The 15,439-nt window shown below is 46.2% G+C and overlaps 1 protein-coding gene across 2 annotated transcripts in view; it reads right to left on the reverse strand.

Moving 5' to 3' along the window:
* THOC1 (THO complex subunit 1) overlaps positions 1-15,439 on the reverse strand; it is a 334,223-nt gene that overhangs the window by 182,982 nt on the left and 135,802 nt on the right. For both annotated transcript variants that reach the window (XM_078687449.1, XM_078687448.1), the window contains exon 10: positions 2,746-2,854. In XM_078687449.1, the coding sequence (XP_078543575.1) occupies positions 2,746-2,854 (109 nt within the window). The remainder of the gene's footprint in view (positions 1-2,745; positions 2,855-15,439) is intronic.

Genomic DNA, 15,439 nt, shown 5'->3' on the forward strand with positions numbered 1-15,439 from the left:
TTTGTCCTACTTGAGTTTCCTTGTTCATCTGAATATCTACACAGTAGTGTCTTGTGAACGTGTGCACTGATGGCCAAGTAGCTGACATACAAATGTCTTGCAATGGAGTATTTGCTAGGAAAGTAATAGTTGCTCCTTTCTTTCTTGTTGAATGTGCACGAGGAGTCTTTTGTGATGTCTCTCCTGCATTCTTATGGCAAAGCTGAATGGTTTAAGCTATCCATCTTGCAACTGAGTTTTCTAGGAAGGTCAGTTACAAAGAACAATCTGTTAATGACAGAGAGCGGTTTCGTCTTTCTGCCCGCCTTGGTCCTCTTGACGTAGTAAATTACTGCACGTCTTGAATCTAGAGTGTTTAATGTCCTTTCTGCATGAGTCCTTGGCTTCAGAAAGAAACTTGGTATCTGTATACTTTGATTAATGTGGAACTGTAATATAACCTTTGGCATAAACTGTGGGTCGGTTCTCATGACAATCCTGTTCTTGTGTACTTGGAAAAAAGGTTCTTGTATGGCGAGTGCTTGTAATTCACTAACTGTGTAGTGAGGTGATGGCTACTAGAAAAGCAGTTTTTAGTGTGATCATTTGCAATGTAGCCTGTGTAAAGGTTCAAAACAGTTACAAGCACAGTATTTAAGTTCCATGTGGGTACTGGTGCCTTTTTCTGGAGGTGCTATTCTCTTTTATCCTTCTAGAAACCGCTTAATAACTGGTGCTGTAAAGAAACCTCTCCCAAAGTGGCCTCTTGTGTAAGCCAATATTGCAGCTAAATAAACATTTAGGGAGGCATAAGTGAATTTACATTATAGAAAATGTGTTAGATACTTTAACACTGTCTTATCCCTTGTGTTCCTTTTTAATAAACCTTCTTTAAGACACCAAAGTGAACATCTTTTCCATTTAGCTATATAGCCCTTTCTAGTTGATGGTTTCCTAGCTTCTCTTAGGACAGCCATTGTATTCTCTGGTATTTTAAATGTCCAAATTGTAAGTCTTCAGAAGCTTTGCTGCCCGGCTTAAAGACTCTGGTTCTCGGAGAAGCACCCTTCCTTCTTGCATAGACAACCTGTTTGACAATTTGTGAATATTCCCCTGGATTCGTTTTATTAGTTCTCAGAACCTTGTTTGCCTCGCCCACTGTGGCGCAATTCAGTGCTTAATTTGTAACAAAAAAAAATTTAAAAAGAAGAGGTGCTGGTGCCGAAAATGTTGCCAAGGAGGCCACAGCCCACTTCTACCTCCGGTGAGCCCCACTTACAACACTCGCACTGCACTGCCTCAGTCTCATCTTCTAACCTTGCTTTGTTGTCAGTTCTCGAAGTCTTTGCTCTAAGAGTCTATCCTCTCACCTTTCCAATCGTTTTTTATCGTCTTTGTCACACCTGGTGCTTTACCTTATTTCCTGTATGTCTGATTTGCCCTTTATTCATTCTACCCCTGCCCTTTTTACTCTTCACTGTTATCCATGTTCTGCTCTCTCTCCTTTCGATCTTGGCTCTACTAGCAGTGATTAGCTGTGTCTCAGTTTTATAATTTCTCCGCTTTTTCTATCTGTCCTGTCCTCTACATCCTTACATTCTATATTTTCTTATTGCTCTCTTCTGTACATCATGTCTGCTTTCTCTTGGTCTCCGATTTGCTCTCCTCCTTTTCTTCTACTTCGCTCTTTTTTATCTCTCTCCTCTCTTGTTGTTTCTTTCTCCTCTTTCTCCTTGCTCTCTCTCTGATCTAGAATACTGCTGCTGGCACCCCTGTCTCCAGCCTGTACACATTCCCTGCTATTGTGAACTCCACTTTTTCTTGTTGTCATTCCTAAAGAAGAGGAAGATTACATGGATTTGACTTTCCTACCTATACCGAGTGCAAGAATAAAATGTGCATCAAATTAAAGTTTTTTTTTTTGCGTATATTAATCAGTGCGTTACCACTGGGTTTATTGCGGAACAGGTGGCTGCTCAAGCACAGCAGATCGTGTCACTGCTAGTGCTGCCTCTAATTAGTAGGTCCAGGGATGACGAGGACATCGATATCCACTGCTCAGCTTGCTGTGACCCTGCCTGCTACTGTGCTACTTTATATAGGAAACAGCGGTTCCAGTGGTGCATTCAATGTACAATTATGAATTAGTACCTAGCATAATAGCGATCACACATTTGAGGGATTAAGGAGGGGTGTCAGAGGGAAAAACAGAGCTCAAGACAGCAGAGTTGGATTCATTAAACGTTTCTTTTAGTATTATTGTCAGCGACAGAAAATCAATCAATCATATAGTTTATACACATAGTATTTGTCAAAGAAGTGCAAGGGTGTCCCAAGTGTAGTGTGAGAACCTAAACAGAAGTGACATAAGGTGAAATTTATACAAGGTTTCTACAAGGGGTATTCACAAGGAAAAGGGGAAGGTAAACGACCAAGAGAACAATTTATACAATTGTCAAAGTGACTATTTCAATCAAAGACACTGGATTATTTGGTTCATTTCCAAAGTGCGTCGACGGCGTTTCGACCCGGGGAAAGTGCACCGCTGGAAACAAACAGCCAAGAAGGATTTCACAGGATGGGAATCTATAATTCAGTCCAAACCGGAGGCTAATCATGGACAAGCGATAGCAAACGAAGAGGGAGTGCAGAGCCTAACTGGCTTGACTGCAGAAGCAGAGGTGCACACAACTATCTAACTTCCATCATCTTAACCTAAAACAGAAATACATTTAAATACCATTCTGTTATGCAATGCGCGCTTACCTTGAGGAACACTTTCCAAGAGTTTTTGTCGTAACACTGCACAGGATTTCTGAAAAAATCTTGGAGTGACCAGAATTTTCGGTACAGGTTGTAATCTATTGGAATAGAGCTAAGGAAATAAGGAAATCAATCATAAACCAAATAAAATAGATATTTATACAGAAGTTTAGTTCTCTAACAGTGCTATGCCACACCCATTACAATGTGTTGAAAAGTTGTGTCTAATCATGCGGAAACTTAAACTAGTGGGTATTCTTGCGACAGTCCACTGGTAAGTTATGACTTTCACAAATGGCAAGAGTAAATAGTGAACTTGAATTCATGCCAGTATATACAATTAGAGTCTAGAAGCTATAAAAACACCTAGAACATTGACAAAGGAAAATTAGAAAAGTAGATTGGTTGCAAACTGCAGAGATATATTACAGTTCAGAGTCAAAAATTGTACAACCAATTTATTACAATTGCAGTCGTTTTTGGAAGCTTGTAGCCAACAAGAAACACATTATTTCAATATATAATAATCATGCAGTCAAGAAACCACTATGGGAGATACTAACTTTTAGTTCAAACACACCTGATCTGAACCACATTGCTGTTAAATGGTTCTTTTTTTGTAACTGAGGAAGAAAAGTGCATGTTACCACTCTTTAAGTTGAAATATTGCAGGTTATACAAGACCTATCGGAAATCCATTTTTCACATTCGCTTAGGTTTGATATATTTCAGCTGTCCAGCTTATGCACATTGTGAAGAAATGGGGTGCATTATATGGTGTGGTTGTGTGACCTCACCGTGTAATACACTTACAGACCCATTTAGGACCCTAATATTTCGTATGTCAAACATTCAGCTCAATTCTGGGTGGCTGTGGCTTTGAGCAGCAAAGCTTACACAAAGGAACAATTAATAAGCATTTACACAGCACCAAATCAATTTAAGAAGAAATTAAGACGCCTAAGAATTCTGACAGCACTTTATAAAAATAGACTGTACTTTTATGTATTTTTAGAGGATGTATGACATTACAACGCATGCTTTTACCACGCATGCCTTTACAACGCTGTTTTTACAACGCATGCCTTTACAGCGCATAGTGCTTTGGGGCGCTGGATAGTGAATAGCTTAATTTACTATTCCAACTCCAGTCCCCGTGGATAGTAGGGAAGGTGTTGGATAGTAAATTAAACCTATTCCCTATCCTAGAGCGCCCCCCAGCGCAATGCGTTGTAATGGTTTGCGTTGTAAAAGTTGCGTCGTAAAGGCACTGCGTGGTAAAAGTTGCGATGTAAAGGATGTTTCCCTTTTTTAGACACCACAATGAAAAAGATCCACAGAAAAGTTCAGGAGAAATAGAATTTAACCGGTATAGTAAATCAGGTTATTTCACTCAACCGCTAACAAGCATTGCCAAATTCAACAAATTTGACACTTAGAAGCTTTTTCGCCAAAACATTTTGGCCAGTTGGAATGTGGTCATCTAGAGTCACTTTAGGCGACCAATTCCAGTAGGGAGTCAGTCAGGGGGACCAGCAAGGTCCTCAGAAACAGTTACCTCAGCAGGTGAAGCAGTCTTCTGTCAGTTCCAGGCACTTTTATCCTTTGCAGGACTTTCCTATGGAAGTGGTCCTGATGCAAGGGATGAAGAATGCTGAAGATACTCGAAGGATGATGTGGATGCAATGCAGTAGATGGGAGGTTTTGCAGTGACTACTCCCCCCTCAGTCCACGAATGGGGTGAGGGGCTCCTGGGCACAGGGTCAAAGTCCCACTAAGTCCTCTTAGTGCTGGCAGAAGTTCAGTTGCCACTGGACTACTGGTTGTCCAGTATTGTGGTCACGGACCAATCCTTGCTGGATTGGTAACTCTGCCTCTGGGGCTCCCGGATGCACTCCAACAATACTACCGGGTTCAGCAAACTTGGGTGCAACTTTGAGAATCTGGTCCTGATTCTTGATGCTGCACAGCAGAGGTTAGAAACAGGTTGAAGACTTTGGGCTACCAACTTACCCCAGCAGGCTTCTCAGCTGGTGAGTCCCTGTGCTGTGAACAGGAGGCTAGCTCACTGACCCTTGGTGTCTCTTGGCTTTGGCTGGGCTCTGGAGATGACTTCTCCTCAAGCAGGACACAACAGGCATGTTCCCTCTCCATTTGCTAGCCACCAGGCGCAGTCCACGCCGATGCAGCCTCTTTGCTGCTTCCACTGTGTAGGGGAGGGCAATTCCACTTTGGTCCTCTTCCAGTCCGAGTTTGGGGGGGGGGGGGGGCGAGGCATGCCCTACCTATGCTCAGAAAATTCCCTCGAGGAAGGATGTAGTTGGTAACCAACTGGCTACCAGGTTCCCTCCCCTGATGACCATTTCCTGCAAAGTGTGGCAACGGGGCATCCCAGGGGGCACCATTCTGCTCACTTTTAATATGGCAGGACCCCACTCCCAGCATATGGAGCTCCCTAGCCCAACCCAGAGGTGTGGCTATTAAGAGGGCTACATGCCCCTGGAAAGCGAGTTTCACCGCTCCTGTTCCAAGTGCCAGCCTGTCTGAACAATGGAACAACCCCCCTCCAAAGTGTTATCCATTTGCCTATCAAAGGCGGCTTCTCCGTTGAAGCTCGGCTTTTGGCTAACACCTGTGTGGCTTCCTGCAGTAGGGAGGTGACACTTCCGTCCCTAAGCACACCCCTATTGTATCCTTTCCTGGGAGTCACCAGTAAGTCAACCCAAGAGGGCAGAAACCGGTCTTGTCTACATGATCCCATCTGTAACCAGTATGAGCACAACTTGTTACACTAATTTCAGCAAGAGACTCAAGTCTGGCTTAATGTAATGAGTTGTTTGATACCTTGGATGACCCAATTTGGTCACACTATTCTAGAGTTAGCACAGCTGAGGGGTCAGCGTTTAACTCTGCACTTGCCAATTGGGTGGCAATCTTTTCAATAGTAAAAATAACAGTTTACCGATTTTACTATCAGAACATGTAAAATAAATATTCTGCCTTCGCGATATGTTGCACCCTGTCCTAGGACATGCTCGGCCAGCCATAGAAGTGACTTACACAGATACCTGGGAAAGTCAGGCTTTGCCATTGCTTTAAATGGTAAAGTCATTCCAGCAGTTAAAATGCTCTTCCAGCTAGCAAATGGCAGGCTAGGAGTCTTATTTTACTGGTGTCCCACCCAGTGCAGCAATCCCAGGGAGGACCCACTAACTTAAATTCCCTGGGTACCATTTACTATGGACTTACAGGTAAGCAAGCTCAGCCAACTGTGTAGAAGCCAATTTGCAGTATGAGTTTAAGAGTAAGGGCACAGGCACTGAGGTCTGGTTAGTTGGCTTCAGAGCACGCTCAGAGTAAAAAAAAAACAGCAGCATCAGTTCAAAAACATTGGTGGAGGACCATACAAAAAGGGCACTTCCTTACTCAACAAATTAAAGTGAATAAACCACATGAGAATATTGCACTACAATTTAGAAAAACTGATTTGATACAACAAATTATTCTAGCTCGATCAGTTCCTTGTTGGATGGTAGCCGCCAGCTATAACGTGATATTCCCATTTTGAATTCTCTTCCAGATCTAGTTCTTTCATTCATTACTGTCTTCAGGATAATGGCTAGCGTTTTACACATTTGAAAGTGATCATATTATAAACTGTACTTAATTTTTCTGATGTTTTGTACATTGAGAATTTTCATTGTTTTAAATAGGATACTATGCCTCAGTATATTAAGATAAGGGCTCAAGAAGATGGTTTGATTAAAAGAGTAAACTTGATATACGTCACTTTACAGTATGCACACTATAGAATTTCTATCCTGTGTTTCAATTGATTACATGAAAGCATTCATTCTCATGAACACCGCTTCTTTCTTTCATTCGCATTCTCAAGATTTGTAGCATCCAACTTAGAGACTTGAAGGAGTGTTCTCAGTATTTCATCACAACTCAGCTGCAAGTGAGCATGAAAGTCAATTTCTTTAGGAAGTGATCAGTTTCTGAACTCTAGGATTATCTCGCTGCTCCTTCTAGGAAATTAATTTTGTGGGTACCACAGACCAATCATAGATTCTTCCCAGTTGGTGAAAGGAAAGGGTATCTTTTAGTACTTTAGGACAGTCCAGTAGTTAGTGTGCTGGTTTTTACTACCTGCACAATAGAATAAAAATCCGCATACAACAGCAAAATTATTTCCTACTTTCTTACGAGTAGAGTTTTCAGATGTAAACACAATGAATAATTATACTTACCTTTGGTAAAGCTCTTTCTGGCCGAGACTCCATAGCCACAGATTCCTTACCTTTTGAATGTTCCCTAGGCATCAGACTGGATCCGAGAACTTTTCAGGAGCACCTCTGTGCGCTGCTAGGTGGTGTAGTACGGCTCCACGGATGCCATTATGCTCCAGAAATGGGGCACCGAGAATATATATAGGTGCCACTCCAGCACGCCGACGTCAGTTGCTTTTAGGACTGACTGTGCTTTCAGATGCTGAGCCCTAAAAGCAAATTGACAGACTAGTGTGCATATTCCTAGCCATGGGATCTTAATAATGTATAGAGTCCAATCATAGAATAGGGAGGATATGAGGTTTGTTGAGGTATATGTGGCTTGATAGAGTCTCTACCAGAAAGAGCGGTTGTGAGAAAGTGCCATCTTTCTTGCATTGGTATGCCCCCACTTGTTGGTGAACTGCTGATGTGCTTTGACTGAGTGTGCCGTGGGCTCCTGCCAACCAGGTGCCCAGGGCCTGTGGTCCTTCCCTAAAACTGTGTTGAAACTAAAACCCAATTGGCATCTCTGGCCACCTGTCAGCCCCTAGTAAATGGTACCCTAGGTACCCAGGGCATGGTGACCAGAGAAGACCCCTAAGGGCTGCAGCACTTATTGTACCACCCTTAGGGGCCCTGTACCCTGACACCCACACACTGCCTTTGCAGGCTGAGTGTCTAAGTGCAGAACTAAACAAAGAGTCAATATGGCACACATCCCTGTGTGCCATGCACACAAAACCCACTGCCCTGGCATACATCAGCCACCCCTATAGCTGGGTGCCCTATGCCAGTGGTGTGGGCACAGGTGCATGAGCCCTGTGCCCCTACAGTACCCAGGACCATTCCTGGGCACTGTAAGTGCAGTGATGCCATTAAGAGTATATGGTGCTGGGAGGTTGTCATTACGAACTCCACAGCACCATAATGGCTACACTGAAGACTGACAAGTTTGACATCAAACCTTTCAGCACATTAAACCCGCACTGATGCTAGTGGGGGATTTAATGTAAAATGCACCAGAGATGCCTTAGAGATGCCCCCTGAAAACCTAACCTACAATCCACGTCTGGTCTGAGATGCTGCCTAGGCTGCCACACAGCAGACATGTTGCTGGACCCCTGGGTGGAGAGCCCCCCCGCTGTCCTGGGCTTGCAACAATGCACATCCTGGGCGAGGTGCTAGGTCTCCTGCCCCAGGATGGGCAGGGGGAAGCTTCAAAGGCCTGCCGCCTTTGTGAGCTTCTCCAGACCACTTGCTGTACTCAGCAACTCGCCCCCACCAGTTCTGACCCCCAGTCTGGCGGGAAGATTGTTGGGAAACCCTACGTCAGGAAGGGGGGTGTGCCAGCCTGTGCAAACCCCACCCCTCAGGTGGGAGAGGCGAGGTGAAGCATGACACCGGTCTCCGGCCATCTTGAAGATGGGGAGCCCTGCCCAATCACAGCTGGCCTCCTGCCACCCTCCCACAGGAGAGTAGCAGATAAGGGGTGTACCCAACCCAGGACAGGGACCTATTGGTCCCTACCCATGCCTTACCTGTAACGCCCCTAAACTTAATATTTAGGGGCACCCTGAACCTTCCCGATAAGAAAACAAGAAGACCCGCCTTGCAGCTGCTAACAACTGGACGACACCAACTGACTTGGCCCCAGCCCTACCAGCCTGTCGACCCTGGAACCTGCCCTGCTAAATCCCTGCGACTACTGCGGACAGCAACATTGGAAAACCCGGAAGACCGGCCTGCCTTGACCCTCTCGAAGACTGGGACTCCCATGAGCAGAGGCTCTGCTCCAACAACCATACCCCTGGTGCCAGCCAGGAACCGCAAATCCATCCCACTCTGCACCCGCCGAGCCCGGCCCATGCCCGAATGATCCAAGCCACGAGGACGTCACCTCGGCGACTGGGATCCGAAGTCCAGTGCCCAAAGACTCTCCTCGACGACGCCTGCAGCCTCAGTACCAGGGACCCCTCCAACCGCGACCAGCCAAGGGTAAGATTTCCCGACACCCAAAGACACCCCTGCACCCGGCGCCCCACAGCCCCCTGTGCCCTCCTTTGGGGTACTTACCTCTTCTCCAAGATCCCAACTTACCTCTCGAAGTGGTGGTCTCACCTGAAGAATCTCCGTCCCCGAGCCTGCAGCCTTTGTTCACTATGTAACTTTCCCATTGGATAACATTGAGCTTCCGACGGCTCAAAAGCACCCTGCAACCAGCCGCTGGAAGTGCACCTACTAACCTACTCTACTTCCCCACTTGTCCCGAGTAAGTGACCAGGAGCTCAGCTCCCACTGCCGCGTGGCCAGTATATATAGAGCCACTTTCTTACAGTGGTACCGAAGGTAAGTGACTTGTTCTTCTGATCGGGACTTCTAGTCGTAGATTTCTCACCTTTTCAAAAGATACCAAAGCAGTACCAATTAGTAGATGGATCTGTGGATGGACTCAAGCCAGAAAGTCCAGAAGGAGTGTGAGGGCAAAGTTGCCCTCTTGGCAAACTAGTCTATCCACGCAATAGTGTTTCCTGAATGTAAGGAGAGAAGCCCAGGTAGCCACCTGGCAAATGTCTACGAAATGGACTTCACACGTCAGTGCAGTGGAAGCAGCTTTAGCACTGATAGAATGTGCACACAACCCTTCCGGAAGTTACATTTAAGCCAGTGCGTAGCAGATAATGCAGAGAATGATCCAGGGGGAGAGAATTTTCTCCTGCACTGCCTTGCTTCGCTCCAGAGAATCGCACAGAGTTGATTGTCCATCCAGTGGTCTTTAGTACAATCTATGTTGAAGCTCAGCATGATCCTGCGGTCCAAGCAATGGAGTCTCCCATCCTACTTAGGGGGGTGGAGAAGGAGCATAGAAAGCAGGCAAGGTGATAGTTTGACCAATGTGGAAAAACGTCACAACTTTTGGCACAAAGGATACCCCAGTCCGCAGAACCAGTTTGTCTGGGAAGATTGTGGTGTATGGTTTGTGGACACAAAGCTGGATGCTGAATCACACGCCGCGCCAATGTTATGGTGACGAGGAAGACCGTCTTGAGAATGAGAAGCCACAAGAAACAGCTGTGAAGTGACTCAAATGAAAAGCACTTAAAAAGGTAAGGACTAAGTTAAAGTCCCATGGAGTCATGACAGAGGAAGAAAGAGGAAACACGTGTTGTAACCCTTTCAAAAACCACATAACTACAGGGCATTTGATTAAAGAGGGATGATCCCGTAACTGCAGAAAGGGCCAAAAGGTACCCTTTAATTGTGCCCAGGGCAAAGCCTTGCAGGAGTAAAGTAAAAAAGAAACAATAACACATCCAAGAGCTCAGCCTGAAGAGGGTCAATCTGATGACAACAGCACAAGCCACAAATTTGTCGCAATGGCATGTGTATAGTTTTAATCAAGGGACACCTGGCTGGAGGAAGGTTGAAGGTTTTCAGCTGTCACAGATCAATCTCTATGAATGGAGGTGGAGATTGCGAAGGCCTGGGTGCAGAACCCTGCCTTGTTGCTGCGACAGTAGGTCCTCGAGAGGGTATGCTGATCAGAGGTCAGATGCCCAAGACCAGGAGCTCTGGATACCATACTCTTTGTGCCCCAATTTGAGGCCATTAGGATGATTTGGGTCCAGTCGATCCTGATCTTCTTGAGAACTCAGGGCAGAAGTGTTTTCAGTGGAAGGGCACACAGTAGTCCAGAGTTCCAGTCGAGGTGGACATCTCTGAGTGAGAGACGCCTTGGAAACTCCAACGTGTAGAAATGTTGAAATTGTGCATTCTCAGCAGTGACAAAATGATCAAGCCAAGGTCCTTCCCATTCCTGGAACAGACCTTGCACCACCTTCTGGTGTAACTGTCACTCTGGATCTGTGATGCGCCAATGGCCTGGTCTGCCTGCTTGGCATTCAATGATCCTTCCAGGTGGTTTACTACCAGGAAAATTCCGTAGAGCTCCAACCACTTCAAGAGGAGCAGGGCCTCCTGGCACAAGGTCTGTGACCACCCCGCCCTGTTTGTTGCAGTACCACATGGCGGTGGTGTTGTCCGAGAGCACCTGAACCCCCCTGCCCCTATGATGAAAGGAAGGCTTTGAAGCTATGTGAATGGCTCTCTGCTGCAGAAGGAGGATATGCATCCGGGACTCATACAGAGAACAAGCCTCTGACCTCCAACTCTCTAATGTGGCTGCCCTAGCCCAGAAGCAGATAAATGAACTACTTCCGTAATTGACTGCCGTATGTGACACCTTTATTGGATCAGTATGCAGTCAGCCAATAGATAGAGAAAGCAGACTATATATAACCGATGTGACCGGGAGTCGGTTAATGAACCACTTCCGTATGTGACATCAGACGCTGGGAGTTTGCCGATCGGAGCTACTCGGGAATACATATTAGAATACAGGTATTTTAAGCTGCTCGCTGCATAAATCTTAATCGTTCCTCACATATTGCTTCATATTAGCTCTAGCTACTTATTATTAGTAACCGAGGCTTTTTGTTTTTTCTCTTTACATTGTCGTTAAAGCAACATTATCTTGGCTTGCGTGGTGACCGAATTATCCATCGGTACCGGCCTTTTTATTGCAACTATCAACTTTACCTCAGGCACATCACGATGTGATGTAACCAAATCATCCAAATTATCCGCTGTGGTTCCGAGATGCATGTTTACATATACATTTAAAGGTAAATTAATCCAGACACTTTGAGGTTTACGTAAAAAGGAGAATTGTAGAATAGACGGGTTTGTTTGCCTTTTTTATGTATACCAATAGCTAACAACAGCTCACAATAAAATATTTCTAGCTACCCGGGCGGTCATCGGGTTAGTTTCACAAACATATACGGCAGCTAAAACAATATATATTTTGATCTTTTAGTATAACGCTAGCTACATATAGGGTCTTTAACTAGCCGAATGTTTGCTCTTATCCGTTTGGAAGGTGGTTTTCAGTAGACAATTCCCCATAGTCATAGTATTCAAATGTGCGAATTAAAAAAAATAGGAACTTTAAATGCCATTCAGGGTTGAATAACGAATTCCAACCTTTTTTACTATAAATGTAAAATGTAATAATTTACTCTATTTTCTCTAAAGAAACCACAAGGTCATTATCTAAGACCCTATTAATTTTGATTTATCGTGTATTCCGACGATACCACAAGAAAGGATTATCACTATAGAATAGTCTTTCAAGTAAGTTTAACAGACAACATAAGAGCTACTGTAGGTGCCTAAATATGTGCGACATTTATCTAAACGCCATCCTAAAATAATGTAACTGTGTGCCTTTCAGAATCTTAGGTACTGAGAATTCAATACCTTCAAATCATATATCAGAGTTATCTAAGCCCTGCAGTATCTTCTAATTTTAAGTAAGTTGATTCTGACATCTTTGCTAAATAACTATCGGTAATACTTTTTAAATACGACCCAGTTTCCATTTTTGAAACTGGTTTCCGTATTTCTGTTAGAACCTTTCCCCTCACCTTGGTTTAGAAATGCATGTTATCTACTAAGCAAGACACCGATGAAAAGCACCAATTATATATATTTTTGGTGCCTTTCTTAATTCCCCTCTCGTGGTGATGCAATGATTTACTCAAAAGAGACAGGCATTTAATGTAATGTGCATTTGCGCTGGCTACATAAAAAGTGATGGCGTTGCTCTCAAAAACAGGACTATGGGGAGGAGGAGCTTAGCGCGCACCCAAGATGGTCGCGTGAGCTTAGAGCTCCCGGACCTTCGCCACCTCCACCGATTATCCTGTACCCTACCCTGACTTAGAGGACGGGTTCTTATTGGCACGGCCCCGCTGATCGTCTATCTGTTTTCAGACTTCGATTTGAACCCCGGGAGCCGAAGATGTGGACTTTTGAACATTGCCGGCCTGCTCCATGGCACTGCCCCGGGCTTGGTTTCTCTGCCAGCCGGACAGTAATTGAATAACAACGGCTCATGCGAATCTCCCTTGACCGGTCTTCTACTTTCAAGTTTTGATTCTCATGCTTCGACTTTGCCTTGATCGCCCTGGTTTCTTGCTTCCTGTTTAACCACGCATCATCGACTGGTGATCCGGACTTTCACTACTCCTTACCTGGTGGTTGATCCTCGTCTTATTCTCAAAATTGCTGCGGGCGCATCGAGTGTAGCCATTCTTACTAGGTCTCAGAATATCCTCCGGGACGCACGACCTAAGATGGTCACCAAGCCTGAGGGAGAAAAACGCAAGACCAGACCGGCAACTCGAGGGGGTCCTGTGCAATCTAACGTTATGGACAGATATACCCTCGCTAAGGGCTCTCCGGGTGGCTCGACTCAATTTTGGAGAAGACTCCCCGATGGGTGAAGAGCTGTCGTTGAGGGACGTCATGGGCGCCATTGCCGGGATGAAGGCAACACTGGGTCAACAGTATGAAGCCCTGACCCACAAGTTGGACACGGTCGCAATTGATGTTACCCTGATCAGGGCTGATCTTGCGAAGACTAATGAGAAGGTCAAATCCCTCGATCTAAAAACATCTAGTCTTGTTACCGACGTCTCCGACTTACAGGCAGAGGTCGGTAACCTGCGATCCGCCCGTGACTACCTCACTCGACGCTTGGACGATTTTGAGGGCCGGGCTCGACGAAACAACGTCCGTCTGGTTGGTGTCCCGGAGACGATGGAACCATCATCGGTGGACCTGCTGGTGGAGGACTTGGTCCTGAATCATTTAGCGCCCAAGGGTCTCAGCAAGTTTTTTGCAGTAGAACGTGCACACAGGATCCCGGGTGGCCCGCCTAAGCTGGGAGCTACTCCGCGTCCCATCATTGCTCGGATCTTTAACTTTCGGGACAGGGATGTGATCCTGCAAGCCTCACGCATATCGGGTCCTACGACTTATGAGAACACCACAGTCAGTTTCTACCCGGACTTCACCCAGCAGGTTCAGAAGCAGCGACTTGGATTCCAGGGGGTGAAAAAGAGACTGAGGGACAGAGACATGAAATATGCTATGCTTTTCCCGGCCACGTGTGGTTTACAATGACCGAACATTTTTCTTTGATCATCCCGGGGTGGCTAGTGACTGGCTGGACACGCTGCCCCCGGGACGGGACCAATCTGATCATTCTGGACACTCCGGTGGAGCAGAGGGCGGCCCGGTGGAGCAGGAATAGGGGGTGAAATCAGCTCCCGGACCAACGTAATGACTTTCGGCTGTGATTCGGTGCTATGCCACTATTGCTTGCTAACGTGTTGTCTGATTGGGGTGTGGGTGGGGGTTGGGTGAGTCTTCCTCCTCTGGGGTTCTTTTCGTAGAATAGTTATATGTTAGGGCGACAGGCACACTGCAAGTTGGGGTGGCTTTTGAGTCTTACGCAGGGGTGCGGGGTGGGGGGTATGATGTCTTGGGGGGTTGCGGTTTCTGTTTCTTTGTTTTTATCAAGGCATAGTATCGATGATCTTCAGTTTTACAGTGTCGCGTCTGGTGTGGGGGGGATGGGGGTGGCCTCTGGGATGGGGTAGGGGATTAAGATTACTGTGTTGGAACGTTAATGGGTTGGGAGACAGGATCAAGCGGGATGTAGTTTTGCAACTGCTGCGACGTCTGTCCCCTGATGTGGTTTTGCTTCAGCAGACGCACTTGCTTGGTAATACGTGCCACGCAATGAATAGGCGTGGCTATCGTCTCATAGCGCACTCAGGTTTCACTTCTGGCTCCAGGGGGGTGGGCATTCTGGTTCGGAACTCCCTCCCTCTTGCCGTTGACGATATTATCCTGGATGATAAGGGACGATACGCCGCCATTGTGGGGCGCTGGGAGGGGAGGGTTGTTACCCTACTCTCCGTTTATGTACCGCCAGGCCTCCAGACTACTACCTTTGCTGACCTGGGAAGAGTGCTCTTGGGAGTCCCCGAGGGTCTGCTTGTGGTGGGAGGGGATTTGAACTCTGTAGTATCTGGGATGTTTGATCGTTACCCTCCCCGTGAAATCGCGAAGTCTCAATCCTGGTTGGGGGACTTCCTGGAGGCTCTGGGGCTTGCCGACTGTTGGCGCCTGCTTCACCCTGGGCAATTGCAATATACCTTCCACTCTAGGGCCCATGGCAGTCTTTCGAGACTGGACTACGTGTTGATGCCCTCCTCCCAGGCAACTCTCATAAGAGAGGTGAAACATCTTGCTAGGGGCATTTCGGATCATTCCCCACTATGGTTGGTTGTGGACGCGCACTTGGGGTCGGAGGGTAGGGTGGCCCCGATAAACCCATGGTATCTCCGTGATCCCGAGGTCAGAATGGAACTAATTAAAGCGATTGACCAATACTTTGCCAAAAATGTGGGTTCTGTGTCCTCCTCGGTCTCATTGTGGGAAGCGTACAAAACTGTTATTCGGGGCCAGGCCCTCTCCTTGATTGGCAACGTTAAGAGATGTAGGCGGGA

The sequence above is a fragment of the Lissotriton helveticus genome, chromosome 4_1, assembly GCF_964261635.1.
Source record: "Lissotriton helveticus chromosome 4_1, aLisHel1.1, whole genome shotgun sequence".
Classification (NCBI taxonomy): domain Eukaryota; kingdom Metazoa; phylum Chordata; class Amphibia; order Caudata; family Salamandridae; genus Lissotriton; species Lissotriton helveticus.